Source organism: Myripristis murdjan, chromosome 14 (genome assembly GCF_902150065.1).
Source record: "Myripristis murdjan chromosome 14, fMyrMur1.1, whole genome shotgun sequence".
NCBI classification, from domain to species: Eukaryota; Metazoa; Chordata; class Actinopteri; order Holocentriformes; family Holocentridae; genus Myripristis; species Myripristis murdjan.
In genome coordinates this window covers 1,791,929-1,816,228 of record NC_043993.1, presented here as the reverse complement: position 1 = coordinate 1,816,228, position 24,300 = coordinate 1,791,929, and the positions used below count along the sequence as shown (strand labels likewise).

The following is a 24,300-nucleotide window of genomic DNA, read 5'->3' as shown; positions in this document are numbered from 1 at the left end:
TCATCATCATCATCAGCATCATTACCATCTGTCTCTCTGTTTGTCTCTCTTTCTCTTTGTGACATCACAGCCTCTCAAGCCATTGTGACGTCATCAACCAAACATCACATTTTCTGGCAATTTGTAAATGAAAATTGAATTGAATTATACGTTGTTCTCTCTTTGACGTCACACCACGACATTAGCAGAGGTCATAAATAGACCTCGAGTTGTGTAGAATTTGGTTCCACACTGAACCAACAAACCTGCGGGCTTGTTGGGCGCATTGTCCGGGCTCAGCCGACGGGCTTCACTGTCCGGGCTGAGCCGACGGGCTGGCGCCCTACTGGCATCGCAGCTTGTTGGATCAGTGTGGGACCAAACTCACTCTTTGTGCTTTCTTTTTCAGATGGAGAGCCGGAGCCAGAGCCAGAGCTGCACCCCGGAGAAGGATTCGTGGGACCCCCGCCCATCGTGGAAGCCGGAGCCGGAGCCCGAGCTGCACCCTGGAGAAGGACGAGTGGGACCGCCGCCCATCATGGGAGGCGGAGCCGGAGCCGGAGCCGGAGCTGCACCCGGAGAAGGGGGTGCAGCTCAACCGTCCTTTGTGTGTGTGTGTGTGTGTGTGTGTGTGTGTGTGTGTGTGTGTGTGTGTGTGTGTGTGTGTGTGTGTGTGTGTGTGTGTGTGTCCAGCCTGATGTCCATGCTGAGGAAACCTATAAGACAATAAAAAAAAAAAAAAAAAAAAAAAAGTTACTGAACACATGAAACCTGATTCTATGATTCTAAGCACAAAACAGGGGAAATCCTGCTCATCCTGCCATTATCATCTCAAAGAAGGATGAAAAATGGGATGAAAATGATGCATTAGACCTTAACCTTAACCTGGCACCAACTTCAACCTACCTTAACTGTAAATTGTTAAACTAGGCCCAAATTAAAATTACACATTCTCAACTTAATCTGACCATAACCTTAACCAGTGTTTTGTAATCCACACAGAACCCTCACCACACAAACAACCCCATAGCAACTGACAATACATGGAGCTCATCTGACAGGACATAGGGGTCCGATTTGTTGCAGTGCACAAAGACTAAGATGATGAGGTGATTCCATGGGGCTGAGCCACGCCTGACAGCTCCTGCCACCTAGTCCTGGGCATCAGGGGCTGCCACATGGCGTCATGCTCACTTGTGCCAGTGTTGAGGTGTGTTGTTTTTCATGGCTGTGGCAGATAGGTCATGGACATGGGCCAGTGCCTTTTCTCTTGAAACTCACCTTGCAAGCCACTCTATATTACCAAAATGAATGATGAGACACAAATAACTGTAATGTTGAATGCATGAATCAGTAAAATAAGGAGGAAGAGACATCATTGTATGTGGTTGTATTCAAAGTTTTTGAACATACAATGTAGTCACTGGTGGAAGTTCTGGGGTGACTACGGCAGCTCAAGTTCCTCCAAAATGAATCTCATCAATAATCCTTCTGTTTGTTATGTTCAGACTTGTGTTGTCTGTTTTGCTGGCCTCATTTAGATAGATAGATGGATAGATAGATAGATAGATAGATAGATAGATACTTAATTGATCCTACTGGGAAATTCAGGTATCTCACAGCTCACAGCCATACATACATTCACACATTAATAAATACACATGCAACAAATGACAAACAGATAATATTAACCAACAACTAAGTTAAAATCTTAAAATACTAGAAAAGAGATAAAAATCTGAGCACTAATGTTGCAAAGATGGCGTGTGTAGTGCAGAATAATACATCCATGTGAGAGTGCCCTGTGCCAGTGTTTATTGTAAATATGTTCACTCGATTCTGATTTTCTCCTCTTAAACATTTTTTGGGGTAAATAAAACCCTTAATTCCCCACTCCACCTGTGACTTCCTCTGTTTTTGATTGGTCCCTGACATGTGTATCAGTCAATCCTAAAGTTAAATTACAATCCCAGATTGAATGTCCACTGATGCGTCCTGATATCTGCACCAAGTTTTGTCGTCAGTGATTGTAATGTTATGTAAATGGAGGCATATTGCATTTCCTTCCTGAATTTCTTTTTTGTGATGTGCTTTTACAAATGGAGCTGCTGTTGATGCACAAAAAAATCAACTCCTGGCTGACGATAAATTATTATCAATCAATCAAGTAAACAGATAATAAAGGAGGTTTGGGGGCAGGAGTGGGCCCTTCAAACCTCTGCTGCAAAACAAAATATGACACGATTTGAAATAACTGAAATATCAGTTGCTCTTTTTTTTCACTGTGGTGAAAAAACCAAACAAACAAAAAAAAAAAAAAAAAAGAAAAAACAAATCAATGATAAGAAAGATGGTACCAGTAGATGGTATCAGTGGGTTATAATAGTAATGCATATAAACAAATAAATGAACAAATAAGTCATATGTAATAAATAAATACAGTTCAGTCAGTCAGTATGGTCATACTGACACATTAAGCCAACAGTAGGGACAATATTTTAGTTCTGTGTTAATGCTATGCTATAAGGTTAAAACAAACACTATGATTGGTGAATGACTGGTAAAAACTATTTGACCCAGGTCAAAAACACATCTTGAGCACAAACAAAGCCTGCCAATGAAGTGAAGTCTACCAACTACTCTCAGAACCAATATATTGCTGTTGTCAGGTGAAAAACTCAGAGGTCAAAAGTTGGTGATTTTCATATTTCCAGTGCAGTTGAAAGATGACATGGTTTTCTATGGGTTTCTATGGGCTGACCGAAGTCCCTCACTACCCACAGTCATTAACATGGTGGCGTTTGTTGCTCATAGGATCCCCAATTCACCAGTAGGCCCCTTTATAAATTATTATTTTGTTGATGTGTTTTTTTTTTTTTTTTTTCCTATTTGCTATTAAAAATGTAGAGAAAAAAAGTGGAGAAAAAGTGGTCAGAGTGCTCATTAATAGTTATGCATTACATGTTATATTATTTTTATCTTATATAGGGGAGAGTGGGGTAATTTGTGCCAAGGGGCAAGTAGTGCCACCCCTGTTATCTAGAAAACCATAGAAGAAGTTGGTCATGTGACCACATATTTTTGAAGAGGCATCCATTTCACTCATCCTGCAAAGAAGGGAGACACATGGCTTGAGAGGTAAGCACATTTAAGTTCAAAAAACATTTTTTTGCCCTCCAAAGTAAAATTTCTATGATCAAGGTTTTTTGATTGCTGTGAATAATTATAGAAAACTTTGAAAACAGTTCACACAGGTTTTAGTACTTTAGTAACCTACACCATGAGTCTATACAGTTAGCATGATGTTAACTCACAACAGCTGGGGGATGCATTTTTTTCAAAATGGTGGGCTTGGGCTAATTTGTGCCAAAGGGCCTGGGGTAAGTTGTGCCAGTGGCACAACTTGTGATTATATACTATATATTACTTTATTGTATTTTATTGTCATTGTATATTGTCTTCTTACCTTTGATCACTAAAACTATTCAGATTCAGATGAAGAATGATTTGCAGGTGCTCATTTTGGAATTTTTATTTTGTTCTGGGTATGTGTTCATGTGGCGCTAGGCCTTGTTATAGAAAAGTGGCCTGTGATCTTGTTAAAATAATGAATAAATGCTAAATAAATCATTTTGTATTGAATTTGTTTTGCTTTTATATAGCATTGTCATTTGTTAGATTAAAATGATCTGTTTTACTTCAATTATCAATGGCACAATTTACCCCAGTGTATTCTCTCTAATGGCACAGTTTACCCCGCACTGGGGGCAAGTTGTGCCACAAAACCACTTTTTTTTCGAAAGCTATATTTCTCAAACAGTTTATATAAGATCCAAAGTGATTGTTCCCAGGGATGCACAACATCTTAAACTATATGTGCATATTTTAGTTGGAGGCATTACTGTAATCCCCTCGCTTTAAAGGCACTTTAAGTAAAAATTTGCACTACTTACCCCACTCTCCCCTACTGACTAAAGTTTTTCCTGGTGCCATGTGCCCCCTCAGTATTTGCTGTTGGGATGTTGACTGCAGATTGGAACACCCTCCAAACTACTCTGAAGCTTCCACACTTAGTTTCTTTCAGTGCCTTTAAGGACACCCTTCAGGATCTGGAGTGTGAACTTTGTGGGAAATGCTCCTGTCCTTGAACTCATTTGCTGCCAACTACATCGAAGCCTTGTAATTGTTTTTTGTTTGTTTTGTTTTCCCATGTCATGGAACTTGTTTGGTCATGTGTTTAATGTGCTGCCGTCTTGGCCAGGTCACTCTTGGAAAAGAGATTGCATTTTATCTCAATGAGTCTTATCTGGTTAAATAAAGGATAAATGAAATGAAAAAAAAAAATGACGCATATAGTGGAAATGTGATTAAACATCACATAGCCGACCAGACAACCAACGTGAAGCCTGTGTGAAGGTATTTTGATGTTGGCCGTAGCTTCCTCTGAGCTAAATTCATTTGTGAGACTTTGTCTCCACTGCGTGGCTGCAGACGGAATCAAACCGTGGTAATGTCACGCTGTGGGAGCTTTCTGTCGGCCGTGCTCAGTCCTATCAGCCAGTGTTCAGCAGGGGAATCAAGGCAAAGCGCGTACGGTGCAGTGCAGGAGCAATGAGAGCTGGCTGAAGAAACAGCAACCGCATTTTGTTTACAGTGGTGATATGCAGCGTTTCAGGCACATTCTCATCCACGTGCACTTCCTGTCCATCATGCGTATTTACATTAAAACATCAGATGCAATTACATATGTGATCATTCATTAACGTGGCTAGTGGTAATCGGTGGTCGCGACTCTTTGCTGTTTATTGAAGCATTATAATCTGCTGCAACTGGCGGTGACGCTACGGTTCTGTCCTATTCATAGTAAAAAAAAAAAAAAAAAAAACAAATACGACGAAGCGTGATCCAGGAAGTAACATGTAGAAGATCGATGTTCCCCTTAAACCAATCGGGGGACAATACACGCGCTTTAATTCCGCCTTTGCACGAAATTGGCCAATCATGGCCCGCGAACGGAACTTCCGCTACAGAAACGGAGCACGTCCATTGTACAAGCTGTTCTGAAAGAGTGCCGCGATTGTTGAGGTGCAATCTGTTAACTGCGCGATTTCATCAAAGTTTCCTTCATCGGTTAGATGCTGTTATCGTGTTCTAACTTCGAATCGTAAGTGGTCGCTGTCACATGTAAGTTACAAGCTACATCGACAGTCGGGCTGATGTTGTAGAAACAAAATTAGTGTCGTTGTCACCATAGGAATTTGTTCGTTAGCAGCAGCTCACCCACCTTGCGGTCCTATTAGCACTGTAGCTTGTAACGTTAGCCTGCTCCGATTGTGTGGATCTAACGATTAGGGGTAGAAATGTGTGTTTAATACCAGACCGACACGCTTCGGGTTGTTAAGCAGTACAACTCACGAAAGAACTACAGGATTAGTTAATGTGAGCTTGTTAACTTAGCCAAGCTAGCTAGCTAACGTTTCTGAATTGTCTTTCACAAAAGGGCACCGCGTGAACAGCAGACGCGGTAACGAACTGTTAACGTTTGGCTTTTTCTGATTTTTGCTTGCGAGATCCGAGATATAAACCATATAGCTAGATAACAGTGCAGAATGAATGGGTTCAGCACTGAAGAAGACAGCCACGACGGACCCCCGGCTCCCCCGTTTTACGGCCAGAGCTGCTGTTTGATTGAGGACGGAGAGCGCTGCGGCCGATCAGCTGGAAACGCCTCCTTCAGCAAGCGGATACAGAAGAGCATATCGCAGAAAAAGCTCAAGTTGGACATTGACAAAAGTGTAAGTGCATTTTGTTTTTTTACAATCACGTTATCCTGATCGGACAACCAAACTCAGTGAATCAGCCACTGAAGTGGGCCGCCTCACGGGCAGCGCAGCTTCACAACTTGTTTACAGGCTGACGCGTTCAACTGTCAGCTAATGTTAGCTAGCGTAAGTTGACGTGAGTAGTTAACGCTAGCCTTAGCTCATATTAGCTGACGACACAACCGCTGGTTGTACCAGCACTAAAACTCACTTTCCTCACTTTTGCACTTTGGCAATGGTGGTGTTGTCGCGGCCCCTAAACGATGGTCTTGTCTTTGGTGCGATGTGTTTGTTGTGTTTCACTCAGCTGTGTTAGCTAACGGGAACTGAACACCGGGCAGGACAGCAGAGCAGCGTCCTCCCCCCACCAACTTTCGTCGTAGCTTTTCTCTCAATGCAGCAGTTTTTTCCACGCCTCCACTTGGCTCCATGAAATGGCTGTTGCCAGGGAAGCTAACAGTGTGAGCTCGGCAGTGAGAAAAAGAAATGTAGCTTACAATCCGGTAGCAGTATCAGTGGAGAAGCCTGGGCACAGAAAACACCGCACAGTGAAGCTTGTAGAGGTGGACACTAAACTGCATTTCCTCAAGGAACAGTTGCCGTGCTTAACCCTCTTGTTGTCTTTATGAGGTCAATTCGACCCCATGCAACGTTTACCGTCTCTAAATACATAACGTCGTCTTTTCCTTCACATTTCATGACTTCTCCAAATTTAATGAGGACAATTGGGAAAACATAAATTAAGTCCTTGTTCTTGTCTTTAATGCGATGTACATGTGTTTCATTCAGCAGTGTTAGCTAATGGCACCTATCCGGTCCTGGACACGTTTTGTACGCATCAGTGTTCCTTTGGGCTCAGGTTGACCCCAGGCAGTTATAGCTGTATAAAACATAAAAATATCAACATTTTACTCACATTTGCTTTGTTGTTTTGGACACTGAGGAACTATAACATGTCATTTCTAATCTTCAAAACGCTTCCATCTGCTTTAGCGCCCTAACTAAACATAAGCACACCTGTAGTAGTGCAAGAACCGCTGATAGTTCATGTGATATTTGGGAGGGCAAAACGATTCCCACAAAAAAACTTTGATGTATAAGGAGGGCTGAGTGGGGGAGATTATGTTTTATTTAAAGAGCTATTTGGGTCAACAAGACTTAAAAAGTATCTGATACATAAACTCAGGTAACAGTTTTTATTATAACCATTTTCTTGAGTTTTATGTTACTGGGATCAGATTAACCCCAGTTAATAAAACAATGTAAGTTGAAGTTAACAGGGGGGTTTGGTGTTTAGGTCCTGACCCTGTATACCAGAGTGTCACCATAAAAAACCTGATGCATTGTTTGAGTATAAAATACCAAACAGTGTATGTAGCAGTTAGAGCTCCAGTTAATGCATGAAAATTGAACACTGAAACGCATTCTACTACACTTCACAACGTCTGCTTTTAGTTTTGATAATGAACTGCATTTTACTGTACACTACCTTTACTGCGGTCGTATTTTGAATACGGGACTTGTAATTTATTGGAGTATTTTTCCGTTTGCCACTTTCACTTAAGGATTTGAGACATTTTGCTAGCAGGATTTACAACTCAGCACTTTGTTCTGATGCTGAATTACTCTGGAAGCCATTTGGTAAACCCCCACCCAAGACCGTATAAGTTACTATAAATATTAACACGCTTGCCCCAAATCACCCTGATACAGATGCTGCAGCTACATTGCTTGTTGTAATATTAGCTAATCATTGATTAAAATGGAAAAATCCGAATTCTCGCTCTCCTTTTTTTTCTTTGTTTGTTTGTTTTAAAGAAAGTGAACACTGATTTCAAACCAATTTTGCCTCTCTCTGCATCTGCTTTACATTTCCCCCACTCATTTGGCAGTGTATACTACATATTATTAGATTGTATTAACAGTTAGCCACTCATTTTGTCATTATTCTTAAAATACAAGGGTGAAGTTGTGGCACGTAGCTCAAAGTGGCCTGTTGCCCTAGCTAACAGAAGCCTCGCCCCACGAGAAGACATGAGTGTGCCAGTGAAGTTCATACAAGGTGAATTTTTTTTTTTTTCCTGAATGGGAATTCAGTTTCTTCCTGTGGCTGTCAGTTGACTGCTGATGTAAAAACATTCAACTTTCCATCAAACAGAAACTTGGCCCAAGTTAAATTCAGCCCTGGCTTTATATTAACTGTGATTAATCAGGTCACTTTGTATAAGTTGTTTTTTGTAGTGATCAAGATTAAATGAGAGCAGGTGTCTGTCTCTGAAGGAGAAAAACAAGCCCCGATATCTTCAGCTACACAGACTGTGTACACACATCAGTAGTAAGAATAGAAAGTAACGGAACATAGACCATTAGCACAGAGTGAAGAAAAAAAAAATAAAGAAACCGCGGTGGTATTTTTAAACACTGGGGTGTATACAGCACTCAGTGATCTGCGTTACTGGCTTGAAATCCTGCACAGTGCCTCTTATCTGCTCTAAAATCACTAATACACTGTGTTGAGTGGCATGTTACATAAGGAGTTGAGTCTGAGGAATCGGCTCAGTCGCCTTTAGTGTGTGTTTTGCTGTTGCCGCTTCTCAGAGTCATGATGTTTTCCAGACCCATTAGCTGTAGGAGCTCATGTGATGATCTACGTGTGAGAGAAGCACAAGTTTACTGAGAATTGATGTGTGCTGAGAGCTACATTGTCCCATGGCAAGAGAGGTTACACTTGCAGGTTTGTCACCTCTCTCTCTCTATATATATAGATAGGTAGGTAGGTAGATAGATAGATAGATAGATAAAAGTCTGGGAGTATTTCATCCTAAACCTTGCAAAGATGAGGATTGGCTCCAAGATTTGTAAAGCGGACCTTTCATATCATGGGAGCATGTCGGTCATGAACATTTGAAAGGATGGCACGTCAGACTTGTGGATGATGCAGACTTGTCCAGGTAAAATAATTCGCCTCTCAGCTAGCTAACGTCAACTATCTCTAGATGGAGCTGTATTTGCTTTTAGTGTCTTCCACCTGGGACTTGCCATCCGGACTGGCTGTCGCTCTGTGTCAAAGCTCGACACACCCAAGAAAACATTTAGAAAAATGCACTTATATCGACTCAGGTTCGTATGTTAATTTTGCTTAAATAAAAATGAAACTGTGTGTACAGCCAGACATTACTGTAGTCAGGTTAACACTCAACCTGTTTCCAATTAAGAATCAGGCAATTAACAAGTACCTTTAGCTATTAATTTTAAATGGACAAAAACTTGATATTGATTTTTTTTTTTTTTTTTTTTTTAATCTTTTGTATCAGTAGTGGGTTAATCATTCGTAGTTTAATAAAAGACATTTTTGAATAAAGAAGTTATATACATTCAGTGTCCACTTTCTCAGCTCCACCTGTACAATTGAATGCAGTTCAGGTCAGCAGCTCGGCCATAACAAAGTTTATGATGTTCAGTTTGTGTTTACATTGTGGAGAATGTGTCACTTTAATTCTCTGTTTCTTATTGAGGTTGTAGTTTGCAGAGGTCTGGTACTGGATTGCAGTATACGGAGAGGGGTTTCTAATTTTTTGTCCTCCCTATTTATGTACATGAGAGGGACAGAATATTGGAAACAGCTCTCATTAAAATGCAGTCATGAACACCTCTATTATTGTAACAAAAAGAAAAGCAGCAGAAAAGGAAACTTAATGGCAGAGCAATTGCATTAGATTATATTAGCTTATACAGGTGGACCTAATAAAGTGGAAACTGAGTGTATATTATCTTTATTACTAATTAGCACATGCTTAAAAGAACCGCCAAGTAATTTTAAAAGCTTGATAGCTAAACAAGAGCTATTCTGTAATTCTGCAATTAAATATCCCATTAGTCGACTAATCATTTCAATAATCGATGACTAGTCGACCATCAAAGTTAGTTGCAGCTGTGACACACAGTGCATGAAGCTGCAGCATGCCAGCCCATGACACTGCAGCAGGACTGGCTGTACCTCTCTCATTAGTCTGTCTTGTCACCCACTGAGACAGAGGACAGGACTGGGCCATGTACAAATTTTGTTAGTGTTAAAACCTTCTCACTTTTTATTGAGGTAGGTATACAGTATTACCGTCCAAGTTTGGAAAAAAAAAAAAAAAGTCTTATTAACAGAACATGTTAATGAATGGAATGTTATGTTCTCTTACCTGTTTCCTGTCTCTGTCTCTGGCTAGTGAAGGCGTTTAACTCAACTACACATCAGCTCTCACAGCGGTTAGTGGGTGGTCGATTCATATGTCAGCACATAGATTTGAAGCATTTACATCTCTGGCTGTAACTTTCCCTCATGCAAATCTTGCTCATAGCTTCATTCAGATTTGCTGGCTCTCCCTTTCATTAGGTACAAACCCCAACTGCTGCCTGATTGCAGCAGTTACATTCGTTTGGTGCACTAACTTCCATGGGCTCGTTGCCATCTTTTTTCTATCTGAAGAGGAGGAGGTGACATGACAGTAAAGAAGTGAAACTGTTGCTATTTTTAATTGCCACCGCCTGACCAGTTGAATGAAAATAAACATTCATCTATTGTTTGCAGTGACTGGAACATTTACTTTAAAGGTTACTGAAAGTGACGAGTGGTGTAGGGAATTTGAGCGGCCCCACCCGGCAGCTCAGGAGCATTCAGTCGGTGGCTGGTGTTAATTCACCCTCTGCATATCAGCAGTGACTGCAGTCATGTTTAATAGTGCAGTAGTGTTTCCCACAGGCTCACAGGTTATTTGTGGCGGTGGCAGGCCAGGTCGGCAAGGGACACAAAGTTAGGTGGTAGAATGCAGGGTGTAAATTTGAAGTAGGGTTCCAGTGATATGGACTCGGGAAAGCTTATACTGAGTAGAACCTGACCGACACACCAGCCGGCTAATATTATCAGCTGATAGCAGCTCATTCCATATATCAGCCTCAGCCTACATGTTGGCCGATATTCAAAGAAGACAGCACACATTTCAGAAAAAAACAAAAACAAAAACCTTGATTTAAAACAGCGCTCTCATTAAATTGTTTACAATAATCTGTATTGCAGCAAATCACAGCTGAGCAGATGCTGCTGTGGACTGTTGGGAAGTTCAGCATGGTGTCATTATATTATATTGTTTTTTGTTTTTTTTTTACTCACACATCTTACGTGTATTGGTCTCAAAAATCCAGTATTGTTCAGACTGTAATCCTGACCTAGGTATTTTTTTTTATGCTGCTGATAGCCAGTGTTTTGTGGTGTGATTTCAGTATTCTGATTTTTTTTTTCTTAACTCATGCCAAAAATTACAAATATTTAGTACTGTCCTCCAAACTTTTCTTCTTGGCAGGCTGAAAAAGCAATTTTTTTTTAAAGCTGTGGTCAGAAGATACCACGACACTGGCTGGCTAACATTAATGCAAAACATTGTGGTCTGTTTAAAGTTATTTTCGCAATGTGGGGAATCCGGTGTGGCGGGCCATCACACATCAGGCTGTACAAGAAACAGTCATGTTTTGATTTAATGTTAGAAAAATGGTTTGAGTGCATCTGGGCTCTTTAGAAACAAGATCAAGTAAGCAGCAGTCTCAAGTGTGCAAATTCAGTTTTTGGGATGTGACACTTGTTGTGGATATTGAGGTCATCTTTCTTGAAACCACATTAGTCCCAGCCAGAAGGGGGGAAAGAGTAACGAGTGTGTTACAATACTGCGAAGAGCATCTATTGACAGATTTTTCCTGCTCACACTGTCACTGCAGGTGCGACACCTCTACATCTGCGACTTCCACAAGAACTTCATCCAGAGTGTCCGCAACAAGAGGAAGAGGAAGACCAGCGATGATGGAGGGGAGTCCCCAGATCATGACGTGGAGGTGCCTGAGGTAATCTGGATAGATAATTTGAAAGGTTTCCAGCCAAGGCTTTTTCAGATTCCTGCCTGTTTTCACTTGTCTCATTCTCTATGAACAAATGAGACACACCTCCTGCTCAGGACACACAGGCTGCAGGTGAGGCATAGGCTCTCACCTCAAACCCTGATGAAGACCCACAGATGTTGAAACTGTTTTTTTATTTATTTATTTTTATTATTATTATTATCATTATTTATTCTCAGTGCAGCCATTAAGGGTGGGTGATACAACCTTAAAATAATATCACAATATTTCAGTGTAATTTGCAGTAATAATATTAAAGTTGCTATGAAAATTAATCCCAGTAACCAGTGTTTCCCTGAGAATGACACTGGACAGTAGCCTATTTCTAGCCTAATATTTCTTATTCAATCATTTTAATTCTAGTTAATTCTCAACCTTATTTTAATGTTTTTATTCAGTTTTACCCTGCTCACTTTGCTTTTTCCTCAATGAAACCTCCTTTGTCCAGTACTCTGTAGTAGCACATTTATGGCACTGTAACTGTTACACAGGTAATAGGTAAAGGCTAGCTCAACCAGGTTTTGGCAGTAAACAGGATGGTGTATTGGTCAGGATACAGGAATGAAGATGAGGAGATGAGGAGACCTCATTTTTTTTCTCTGCTGTGTTCCAGCTAATTATTTATATTGATGTTGTACTATTTCTTTCCTGCAGCCGTTCAGTATTTGCTGCTGCAATTGCCTACCACTAGCAATCATTAAAGTTTCATCTTATATAATGGCTGAAATAGAAGCCCTAATTAAAATAATTAAAAATATCCAAGCTGAAGGCAGGGTGAGAAATGTACATGGTAGCTGCAAAAAAAACCCTAAATCATCATGACAACAAAGTGACCAGTATAATTATAATTTGTGTATCTCACAGAAATACATAATGTTGTCTTCTTTTTAGCAGAGTCATAATAGCTGTAAAAATCATCATAACCTGAAAAAAGTATGGTAGGGAATACTCACTACTTAATCCTTTAATGTATGCAGGAGTCTTAATGCTGACTTTCAGCACTGGAATCATTTTAGTGCTCAGTAATGGTTTTAGTAAATGTGGGCCTTAAATGTGTTTGATCATGTTCACAATTCATCTGTTGAAATATACAACAATATGCACTGTATTCCTCAAGCTCTATGCTAAATGCATTTCCCAAAAGAATTATGTTTTTGAATTTTTCAGTGTGTGTATTTTTAAGTTTTTGATGTTTTAAAATGTTCTTTTTTCTTTTCTTTTCTTTTCCTTTCTTTCTTTCTTTCTTTCTTTCTTTAATATTGGGGAGGGACTTTAATTCAGTAAGCATCTGGAGAGTTTATTTATTTTTGAAAATTAAAAAAAACAAACAAAAAAAAAACACACCCCTCTGAAAATGCTGTCTAAAATCTAGGGTGAACTCATTTAATGTGACTGGTGTTTTTAACCAGTGACCAGTTTGATAGGAGATGACTTGATCCTCAATTGTTCTGACATCTTTATCATAAGTTTGATAATGATAGAATTTGATGTTCAGCTCATGTGTATGTCTAATGGGACATTTCCTGTTTTTGTGGTGGCTTGCTTGCAGGTGGATCTGTTCCAGCTGCAGGTGAACACGTTGAGACGCTACAAGCGACACTACAAGCTGCAGACCAGGCCCGGCCTCAACAAGGCCCAGCTGGCCGAGGTAACGCCACACGGAGAGCTACACGTGCACTGGTGATTTGTGTAGTCTGCCGCACGCTGTGTGTGAACTCGTAACACGCCACAAAGACAGTTCCTGTGCAGATTTGTCAGTGGTTAATTTAAGTAAAACTGTTTCAACTCAATTGATGAAATATGTGGAATAAGCACATTTTTGATGGTTTGAGTCTACACAGTTCACCTCACCGCGTGATTCGCTGGTAATTTTTTTCTCTCCCTTTCATCTTTAAATTTTACTTGTAATTGAAAGTTTACAAAGACCATTGTCCCACATGGTTTTTGTGGCCCCTCGTGTCCCCCATACACATTAAACTGTGGAAGATTTCAGAGAAGCATGGCTGACCGTCATAAAAAATGAGCATTTCTTCTTATGCGAGAGATTCTACACAATCACAAAATTTACAACATTTAAATTTCTTTGCAATAATTAACCTAACTCATCTTCCTAGTAGAGCTGGGTGCATGGCCAAATTGATATCATGATAAAATTGATCATTTCAGTGGATATTGATAACTGTTTCAAGATATACCATGTACTTACATTTAGAGGCTACTTTCTGTCTTTGAGTGAGAGCTGGAGGAACTAAAAGCTTAATTATAATTCAAAATAGTCTCTACACTCTTTATTTAAGACTGTCTAGGTGTGCATACTTGCTAAACCGCATAGGGCAGCATTAGAATATTTAAAAAATGGTTTTAACAGTGGGATTAAAAAAACTCCAATTTAAAAAAAAAAAATAAAAAAAAATCTGAAATATAGCTGGCATTGTACATTACTCCACGCAGCGTCTGACTCTAAAAAACAAAAATATTTACATGTTTCTGACGTTGATGATTTGCACATGAATTGTGAAATGTATTTTGTTGATCATGTTTTTATGTGAATCTTGAGGAAAATGATATTGTGGTTAATTATTGTTTTATCGCCCAGCCCTGCTTCCTGGCTCTTCAAAAGTCCTGTAAGGATCGTTCATTGGGCTGCCAAGCTTCAGCCCCGCATTACTCATTTACTGTGACAAATGTAGTGTGGCAGTCCCGATTCCACAGTAATTGGTCATAGGAAGATTGTTACACTAATTCACCACATGGACAGGTGGACTCCGTGTAATCTTGCAGCTGCCTCAGGTCTTATCCTAACAAATAGTCCCTCTGTGTGCTGCACGCCATCGGGCCCTGTGGCAGGGCGCTGGCAGTGCCGGCCGCCCCGCTCAGCAGTGGGAATAAATGAAACCGGGACTGTAAGTTGAATGTTTCCCCAGGCTTTTGGAGAGGTTTGGGCCCCCTATTAATGAGCCTTACACATCATTAATAAAGCGCCAGTCAACAGCTCACAACCAGTTACAGCTGTCCCTGCACCCGGGACATTCAGGAGAAGTAGTGTGAGAGTTTCTACTGAGGATACTTGTTTCCCTCTCTTTATGCCTGTTTTTTCTTAAATCCAAACTGTTGTAAAGAGGTTAGAGATTAGTTTAGGATTGACTTAAGTGTCCCCCTTGGGAAAATATTCTTGTGTTGTACATGTCCTCTGTGGATTTAGCTTTTCTCTTTGTATAGGAATTAGAGTGTGGGCAAAAGTTAGAAATTGTGTTCGAGTTCAGTCACATCGGCTTTATTTTAGTGAAAAATGATGGGCGCACTTTCTGTTCTGGGCAACTTCCTGCATAGTGCTGTAGTTTACGTAATGACACTGAAGGCAACACGTAGGCTATTTCAGGCAGTAAATGTGACCTAGCCATGGAGGACAAGCAAAATCTTTGGCTCCGATCGTGTTCAGACACAGAAAAATGAATGCCTGTTCAGGTTGGCCTGGGCTACTACGCTTCTGTCTTGGATCAGGTTCAGACAAAAATATGTGGCCTGATTCTCACTGTAATAGGGATGGTGATGGCATGGATGATTTTTTTTTAACAAGTTGACATGCCTCATCTTTATTTTTATTTGATATGATACATTTTGATATAAGAAAATGTTTTGGTTTCATTCCTTCACAGTGTAAGTAGGGCATCCTGTTTATGAAATTATGAACATGATTTTCCTAAGTGGCACTGTTTTTTTTTTTCTTTTTTCTTTTTTTTTTGTGATTGCAGGACTCCAGCTTTTACTTCTACTTTTCATTGTTGTGACAAAAAGAATTGCGGTCTTGCGATGCTGAAATGATTTTTTTCTGATACACCGACAAAATAAAATGTCATGTCACAAATAGGTTTTCTGCCCCTACAGTACCTGTTGTCACATTTTTTTTATTGCAGTATTTTGAATTTCGGTATATCATCTCATCCCTAGTTACTAATGTGAAAGTGTGTCAGTGAGGTTTTTGTTTAACCTCTGTCTTTATCTTCCCCCCTCTCTCCAGACGGTGAGTCGTCACTTCAGGAATATTCAGGTGAACGAGAAGGAGACGCTGACCTATTTCATTTATATGGTGAAGAGCAGCAAGAGCCGCCTGGACCAGAAAGCAGATGGCAGCAAACAGCTAGACTAGAACACCCCAACAGTAGTCCACAGCAACATTTTGTCATCCATAACATCAATCTGCAACAACTTCAGACCACCGGCTACCATCTACAACAGCAACCATCCACAAAATCCCGATATCGCCGCCAACAACAGCAGCAATGCTGACCTTCTCCCACAATAATAATTTTTTTTATAAAAAGTCCAGATTCGTGCACCATCATCGTCCATCTCTTCTGTCAGTGCAGGACACAAACCCTCATCCTCAGAGGAAATATGACGCAGCGAGTATTGTGAGGACGTCAGAGGAGGCGAGAACTCAAGGCGCAGTGCGAGCTCTGCGGCTCGTTTCGCCTGCCCCATGTGGAAAGTGATTGAATGTAGAGTGAGACAGTGGCTCTGCGGGTCATGATGACAGTCTGACCTCGTGATTCTTCCTTTTTTTTCTTGTTTAAAAAAAAAAGGTCTCCCTTCCACAAAAGAACCCAGGTCCTGAAGACTGCTGAGAAGCTGAACTCTGCTTGCAGGGTTCATGACACCACAGCGTCCAGTCTTTCGTAATTGGTTGAATGCAATGTACGATAGCTGCCTTAACAAACAATACAAGTTCTGGTATTTTCTTTTCTTTGCCGAGTCAACTGTTAATGTCCTGTCCCCCCTCTCCGGCTCAAGTGTTGCATGTTCAGACTGATATTGAATGATGTAGCATTTGGCTCTGAAGCAGACTTTCCTCCCTCCTAGCTGGTATACACAAACACAGCACATACAGATTTATTTGTCCATGCATCGCAGGTGTCGGTAGCTATTTTGTGTTTGATACTCTTTCTTAACCAGTTTTCTACCTTTTTAGTGAAATTTGATCACTGTCCTCTTCCTTAGTTCAGCCTAATTTTAAGAATTGTGTCAAGATGTGTCTGTCTGAAAATATGATTTTGATTTTGTCTGATTTTTTTTTCTTCAATTGAAATGGTGTGTGCGTGTGTGTGTGTATGTGTGTGTGTGTGTGTGAGGGGTTGAAGACTAATTATTAGCATAATTTTAATATTATTTAAGAGCAGTGTATATGGTCTGTCTTATTGGATAAAGTCACAATGTGCAGTAACTGCCTTGACTCGTGCATTGACGCCGGTCATATTTGGGTGCATTTCAAGAAGCTGCACTACCCGATTAGCCAGATGGCTGCAAAGAAAAAAAGAAAGAGGTGAAATTATTCACCTTTTGAGTAGCCTGATTTGTCAAATAAAACTTGAAAATTTGTTTCTTATCAATAGATGATCTCACAAAATGATCAGTAGTGGAAGTTGGCCAATGGTGTTAAGATCAAGTCTTAAAATTTTATTTCAATATGTACATTTTTACACAAAATTTAAACAAACCTGCTTTTTTAAGTCCACCCCAGTATGACTTGAAGGTCCAACCCAGAATCTGAGTACTCACCATGGCTGGATTTGTTGGCTTTGATAGTGGATTTTTTTTTTTTTTTTTTTTTTTAAACCGTTACATGCACACATTTTAGTTCATCACCTGCCTAATGGTGAGTATTAAAGGTGTATTGAATCTTTCAACAGTGTACATTTGAGTGTGAACATTCAAGAAAGGGGAGTTTTGAATTGTAGAAGAATCAGTATTAACAGAACAAAAGGTAATTCTCTCCTTCAAAATTTGCTTAGCGTATCTATGATTGGTTGTATTCTGAAAAAGAGGGGGAAAGGTTATAAAGGTATTAGCAAAACGGGAACTGTTTGGAGATTACCAGTAGTCAGAGACAGGCCGCCTTATTAAAGAAGTCAAAAGAAATACAAAAACAACATTGTGGCCTTCTCCCCGATGAAACCGTCTCACTCTGCTTGATATTGACTCTGCCGTCATACCACTGCAGTGATATTAAAGGTGCACTACACAAAGTTGCAGAGGTGAAGTGAGGACCTTTCAGACTCAACTGACAGGGAAAGGAATAACCATGTAATTTATTACTGAGTTGACAATGTAAACCATGTGGATCCAACCATCCAATGCTCATGTCAGTTGACCCCGCCAGCAATTTTGCATACTACACTTTTAATCGTTTTTATTTCCTTTTTTTTTTATTATTATTGTTGTTTTTTTGTACATCAGGCCTTCACTCTGGATTTAAATTTTTTATGGTGTTCGTGTGATAAGCTTAGAATCAGGTTTCATGTGTTCAGTAACTTTTTTTTTTTTTTATTGTCCTATAGGTTTACTCAGCATGGACATCAGGCTGGACACACACACACACACAATAACACTCACAGAGCACACAGCATGGTGGGAAATGACCACCAGTCCCTCTGGCAGGCAGCCAATGATCATTCAGGGCTCCTCTGCCATCACACTAATTTTTTTTTTTTTTTTTTTGTTGGAATGAATATAAATCACAAATTGGCTTTCTTTTCCTCACATCTATACATTTGTGTGTTTTATCTGGATTGTGAACACAGTATAGGTTTTTCTTTTTGTTTTTTCCTGTCACTCCAATTATTTATGTTGTAAAATTTTCTTTGTCCACCACACTGCGTTAGTCATGACATGACAGGGTTTTTTAGCGTCTGGTATATTTTGAGTTTCGCTTGTAGATTTTATTAGTGCCATGTAGATACCGCCCATCTCTGTTAACACATAGGCCATGCTGCACTAACCTAACTGTTGTATTAGAAAATACATATTTAAATATAGCTGCTTATTGCTCCTAATAATAAACATATTGTACAGGAAGAGGCAATGTCTTGTCTTCACTGTTTTCACAAATGTTTAGTTTTTAACACCGGGTACTTGTGAGTAGCACCATCAGCTTTGACTTTCACATTCATATTCTTTATCTACTGATTGCAACTCTTCATTAAAGTTACATCACACAAACCAAGATGCATTTGCAATGATGGACCCACCGATGGCAGATAAGCTGAGTTGCAGAGGCTGATTTAGACTGACGTTGACTTCACAAGGGATTGATGTGATGTGGAAAAAACAAAACAAAAATAAATAAATAAATAAATAAAATGACGGTACCAAGATTAAAGTACCATTTTCAAGCCCTTTGAAAAGGAACATGACGTTAGGCATCATGGCTTTACCTTCCCTCACAGCCAGTACAAGATCACTGATCTATAATGCACACCAGTGTACAACAATCAGGTTCCTTCTGCCACTGTGTCTGCACTAGAACACAGCGGCCACTAGATGTCGCCACAGGTCTTCTGGAATAGAGGTGAACATGGCGCGGTGGATTTAAAAAAAAAAAAAAAAAGTTACAAAACAAACGAAAAAACACTATACCTGCACTTTTCAAAGCCCACAGGATCTAGTCTGTGAAAGTGTTTCTTTTCTTCAACAAATGGCTGAAGTCAGCATTTCATACATTTCTGTTTGGAGTCAATAACTTTCTCCAAGCTCTATTACTAGTTTTTGTTAAAATTATACAGTGATGAAGCACAATTTCTAGACTTAGCCAATATACAAATACAGAATGGGATTCATTATTATCATTATAATAATTATGATAATAATTATTGTTGTTGTTGTTACAATTTGAGATCCACGAGAACTCAGCGTATCCAATCACTCAGTTAAGTATAAATGTAATACTGAACAGCTTGATATGCTGATGTGCTTAGTGTGCAAAGTGGCGGCTTGCATATAAGCACTGGAACCATGCAGTGCAGTGAAGAACGATTAAATAGTGGGTTATCATATCCTATTTCTGAAATAGGCTATATTGATATAGCGGAATGTTTTTTTTTTTTTTTTTTTTTTTTTTAACTTTTTTGCTGGGATCAAATAAAATACCATTTCAGTGTCATTGAACACAGTCTGGTGAAGGTCGGTTAAAATAAACCAGGCTCTGTATAGAAGGCTCGCTTTACACTACCAAAATAAAACCTGCAGGACATACAGCTGCAATGTGTTAAAATAATTCATTTATTTACGGAACTATATGACTTCACATCAAATCAACATTTGCGTCAACATTTCGCAGAGTTAAAGGCCTTTTCTTTTTTTCTTCTTTAGTTGCGTTGTGTTACATTTCGGAGAAAAAGCTGTACAATTTTCACAATTTCCACCCCGTCTTCTTGAACAGAGTTCCCATCTAAAATTTATTTCTCATTTCAAACGGACAGTAACATTAATTTTGAGGTAGACTGAGCAATAGTCGATCGTTTCCGACAAGAGACAAAAACAATGAATAGTTTAGAGCAAAGGTTCCCAAACCCTCTCCCATGTCAAAGAACTCCATCTCACTACATGTGGAAATGGAAAGAAAATGTGAGGGGAAAAATAGACCTGCTGTGCCAAACATTGTTTCCCCCAAAGAAACAGATTTCCCCTCGCCTCCACCAGGAAACAAATAAATAAATAAAATGAATCAATCATTTATGCAGGCCTAGGCAATGAATAAAAGTCCTCTAAACAATTTCTCTGGCCTCCAAATCCTGTTGTCCGGCTATAATTTTATTCGTGAGCATGGAACTGTAAACTTATTGGACCGTTCTTTTCTTTTTCATGTATAAAAAAAAAATCGTAGTGTTATTTTATGCTTGTGTGATGTTATTCCGTTTTGCTAGATGAGATGTCAAGACTTTTGAGCCCCGCTGTCAGATGAAACCCGATCACTGCAATTAAACTCATCGTTTATTAAACGTCTTGATTATTTCATTGACCCAAAACACACACACACACACACACACACACACACACACACACACATTGCGCATTCACAGTTAAAAATCGATAGTTCTGAGTTTGTCTCTGACAAAATTCAACAATTGTTAGCGATGGAAATTTTGCCCACAGCTTGACTGCAGTCGTTATTTGACACCTTGACTGGATCTCAAGATCGGACCTAATCAATACCGGGGAAACGCATCCAAAGAGTAATTTTCTGCTGGAGATGTCTAAATCTGTGTCTTTGAGTCAGACTTCTGGTCATGCTCTTGTCCATAGTCTATTATGACTTCTCTAAGGCATGGCCTGTTGTTGATATTTACATCCACTATTTAAATATGAAGTAGACAGGGTGCATTTACTGTTTGGTCTAAAATAGGCTGACCTGTGTGGGAGATAAAAAGAAAACGCACTGCTAAAATCCCGGCTTGTTTCTTAGCGGATTTTAAACCTGACAGGTGTGCCAAAATGTGTTATCGAAGGAAAAGGGAGCGTTTTCCCTCAATCACATTTTGAACAAAATCACTTTCATCACTTTCATTTTTTTTTTAATATTTCAAAACCTTTGGAAAGTCATTCCTGCAATTTAGCCTGTTAAGACAGTAAAAAAATAGCAGGATTATCTCAAGCCACTTATGTTTATCCATTTGTCCACCATCGTGTCTTTCTGCGGCGGAAAACAGCAACGCACAAACAAGGAAAACGCGGGGACACGCGGCCAGGGAAACACCTTTCTAAGGGATACAAGATATGGCACCGCAGCTCCCCGGACCTCAGTTTGGGAACCACCGGTGTACAGGCAGCAGATGGGATTGGGAAGAGGAGGAGGAGGGGGACAGAGGGTGTAGCTCTGAAATGACCTGTGAAGAAAGAAACGCCACAAACAGCCACAAATATCTACAGTCAGTTTACGTGTCAGTTCAGAAACCACAGCAGCGTCCTTCCCAGTCCGTCTTGTTTCAATTTTGGTTTCTTTTGCGCATCATTGCACTTGCAGCTGTGTCGTTCAGGCAGTGGTTTTCTGGGTGTGTATTCCTGAGTCTGTCTGGAGAGCCGCAGGTCACTGGTTGAGCTCCAGAGCCCAGACCTGCTGCGGCCAGCCGGTCCGGCCCTTCAGCTTCTTCTCGGCTCCGAAGGGCTCCTGCAGGCCTTCAGTCTGCGGACAGAAACAGCGACAGGGGTCGGCATCACAGCGGAGGACTGGCAAGAGTTAAGAGCCGGGAGGAAGTGGGGTTGGAACGCAACCTCCGGCTCAGTTCGCTGCCCTTCTCCACTGACTAAAAATCACCACAACAAAGAGAGGCTCAGAGCCTGTCACATGTCTGTTTGTAGTGACCATGCTGGAGTTTATGATCTTTTTAAAACCAAATTCATCCAGTTATACAGTGTTTGTAGTGACTTTGTTAGACAGTAAACTTTTTTTTTTTTTTTTAATTATTATTATTGTTAAAACAACAACAACAACAGCAATAATAATAGTAATACTAATAATAATAACGAAATAATAATGATGATGATAATAATAACAATAACAATAATAATAATAATAATAATAATAATAATAATACTTCATTGCGTCACTACCAAGGACCGAAGTAGGAATAAGTCTGACTTTTTTGTTTATCCTTGACAATTTTTATTTACAAACATGCTATCAATGATCATGTTTTCTTTTTTTAAAATGTCCAAATAAACCAAAACTAAAAGAACGACTCTGGACTTTATCCAGAATATTTTTTATAGGCCTATTATAGAATTTATTAGGTCCGTGCTTTACGGAATAAAATATTTGAAACCTCAGTAAATCACAATGTTGTTTAAGTTAAGGAGTCTTTTAAGAGATTAATCTATATATTTGTGTAGGCTCATATTTATAAACGTTTAACTGGTTTATTTTTCCTCATGATGGTCAGCAACTGGAAATATTTTACCCAGATTTTGTATCTATCTATCTATCTATCTATCTATCTATCTATCTACACACACACACACACACACACACACACACACACACACACACACACACACATGCACACAATGCATATGCTATATTTTCGTGCTATTTTGCTTGTATATAGGTTAATGTCAATAAGCAATTGAGGTGGAAAAAATAGCTCCGACCGGTCAAAACACCACAGCACATAACATGATAAAATATTCTGCGTTTAGCTTCATAAATATCAGGCTGATATATATTTTTTTTGAATCAGTGAGAAGAAATATTTTCTCAAAAGAACTCGGTCTATAGGCTTAGGCCTCTCACACCAAAACGATATGAACATTGTTGTCAAACACACACACACACACACACACACACACACACACACACACACACACACACACACACAAGTCTAAATAGTTAAAATCATATGTCACAATTTGATTTCCCTAACAAGGCAGGTTTTCGCGAGGAACAGATCTGTTATTCAAACTAAAAAGGAAATGTTGCTGTAAGTTGAAATTAAAATTATATTTAGAATATAAAGTAGTTTTATCTGGGATTGCTGGCCTCCGCTAACCTCACCAAATTACTCCTCAGTGTCGTCTTTGTAGTTCGCCTACCTTCCAGCAGTTTTCATGCAGGCCTGAAAAGCTAAATTTAGGCTATAGCCAATTGCAAGTAAATTAATGTATTTCCCTCTGACCCATACACAAACGTTTTTTTTTTTTGTTTTTTTTTTTGACAGCCGTGTCCTTGCTATAAGCTTACAGAATATTCAGGCTGCTGAACTGAACTCACCAGCTCACGTTTTCTCTTCAGATCTCGGTTGTCATATTTCTTAATTTCGGCCTTAAAACCCTCCGTCTCGCCAGAGTCTTTGGCCAGCACGTCCATCAGGTAGGCTATGTAACTGGTCGCCAGGCGTAAAGTTTTAATTTTAGACAGTTTTGTGTCCGCCGGCACATTGGGGATGCACTCCCTTAGCTCGGCGAACGCGGTGTTGATGCTCTCCGTTCTCCGGCGCTCCTTCTTCGGCCCCGACGCTCTCCTCTTCCCCATGCCGGCCTGGAGCCCCTCCAGACGTACGTCGTGCGTCGCTCCCGGCGCTCCGAGCTCCGCGGCGGGGTAGGGCGGCTGGATCTGGAATTCGGCTGGTACTTCTCCGTGGTTTACCACCCAGCTCTGGAAATAAGGCGCGTCCTGGTGGCAGCGCTGGACGAACGGAAAGGTTTCATGCATCAGGTGGTGGTGGTGATGCTGGTAGCCCCCGATGAGGTTCATGTTTGACGGAGTGAAAACGCTGATCGTCGCCGTGTTTTCCCTTGACTTTGGTCCCTCTCTCTCCCCCCAAAAAGGTCGTTACTTGGGGATCCACAACCAACAGAGATCATTCAAGTTTAAACCATGTAGGCTACTCCTTCGGATTAACCTGTGTTTAACCAAACTTCTCGCCAGGAAATGTTACATTCGCTGTGGCTTCGTCGTCATTCTGACACCGGGTGCAGTTGCGAGAAAAAAAGACAAAGTTATAATTCCAAAAGACAAATCTCGCCGAGCTGCTGGGCCCAGAGTGGCAGCTCACATTTCCCCAAGAAAGTTGACGCTGATGAAGGTGTGAGGCCCCAAGGTTTATATGATTTGGAAATCGGCAGGGAAAGGAGGCAGCCAATAGAGGACGGAGCACGGGATGGGAGGAGAGTCTGCAGAGGTTTACAATAACATGCGCCATGGTGCCGCAATCTGACGGCTCACCACAAGGAGCAAATATCTGCTGCTCTGACACTGCTGATGCTACGATTAAAATGAATAGAATTGAGCTTTTGT

The 24,300-nt window shown here is 40.2% G+C and overlaps 2 protein-coding genes across 3 annotated transcripts; one reads left to right on the top strand and one right to left on the bottom strand.

Annotated features, from left to right (window-relative positions):
* Positions 1–4,978: 4,978 nt before the first annotated feature.
* Positions 4,979–18,584, top strand: sap30l (sap30-like). Of its 2 annotated transcripts, none has more exons than XM_030069281.1 (5): positions 4,979–5,163; positions 5,550–5,774; positions 11,559–11,681; positions 13,285–13,383; positions 15,754–18,584. In XM_030069281.1, the coding sequence occupies exons 2-5, from the start codon at positions 5,589–5,591 to the stop codon at positions 15,880–15,882; spliced, it is 537 nt and encodes a 178-aa protein (XP_029925141.1). In that variant the 5' UTR covers positions 4,979–5,163; positions 5,550–5,588; the 3' UTR covers positions 15,883–18,584. The 2 variants fall into 2 exon arrangements, with proteins under 2 accessions (XP_029925141.1, XP_029925142.1); XM_030069282.1 differs by having other exon boundaries at positions 4,981–5,143.
* A 1,241-nt stretch (positions 18,585–19,825) lies between these two features.
* Positions 19,826–24,052, bottom strand: LOC115371768 (heart- and neural crest derivatives-expressed protein 1-like). The gene is made up of 2 exons (XM_030069280.1): positions 23,275–24,052; positions 19,826–21,690 (listed from the first exon to the last, which is right to left on the bottom strand). Exons 1-2 carry the CDS (start codon positions 23,755–23,757, stop codon positions 21,595–21,597), a joined length of 579 nt encoding a protein of 192 aa, XP_029925140.1. The 5' UTR covers positions 23,758–24,052; the 3' UTR covers positions 19,826–21,594.
* Between the last annotated feature and the right edge of the window lie 248 nt (positions 24,053–24,300).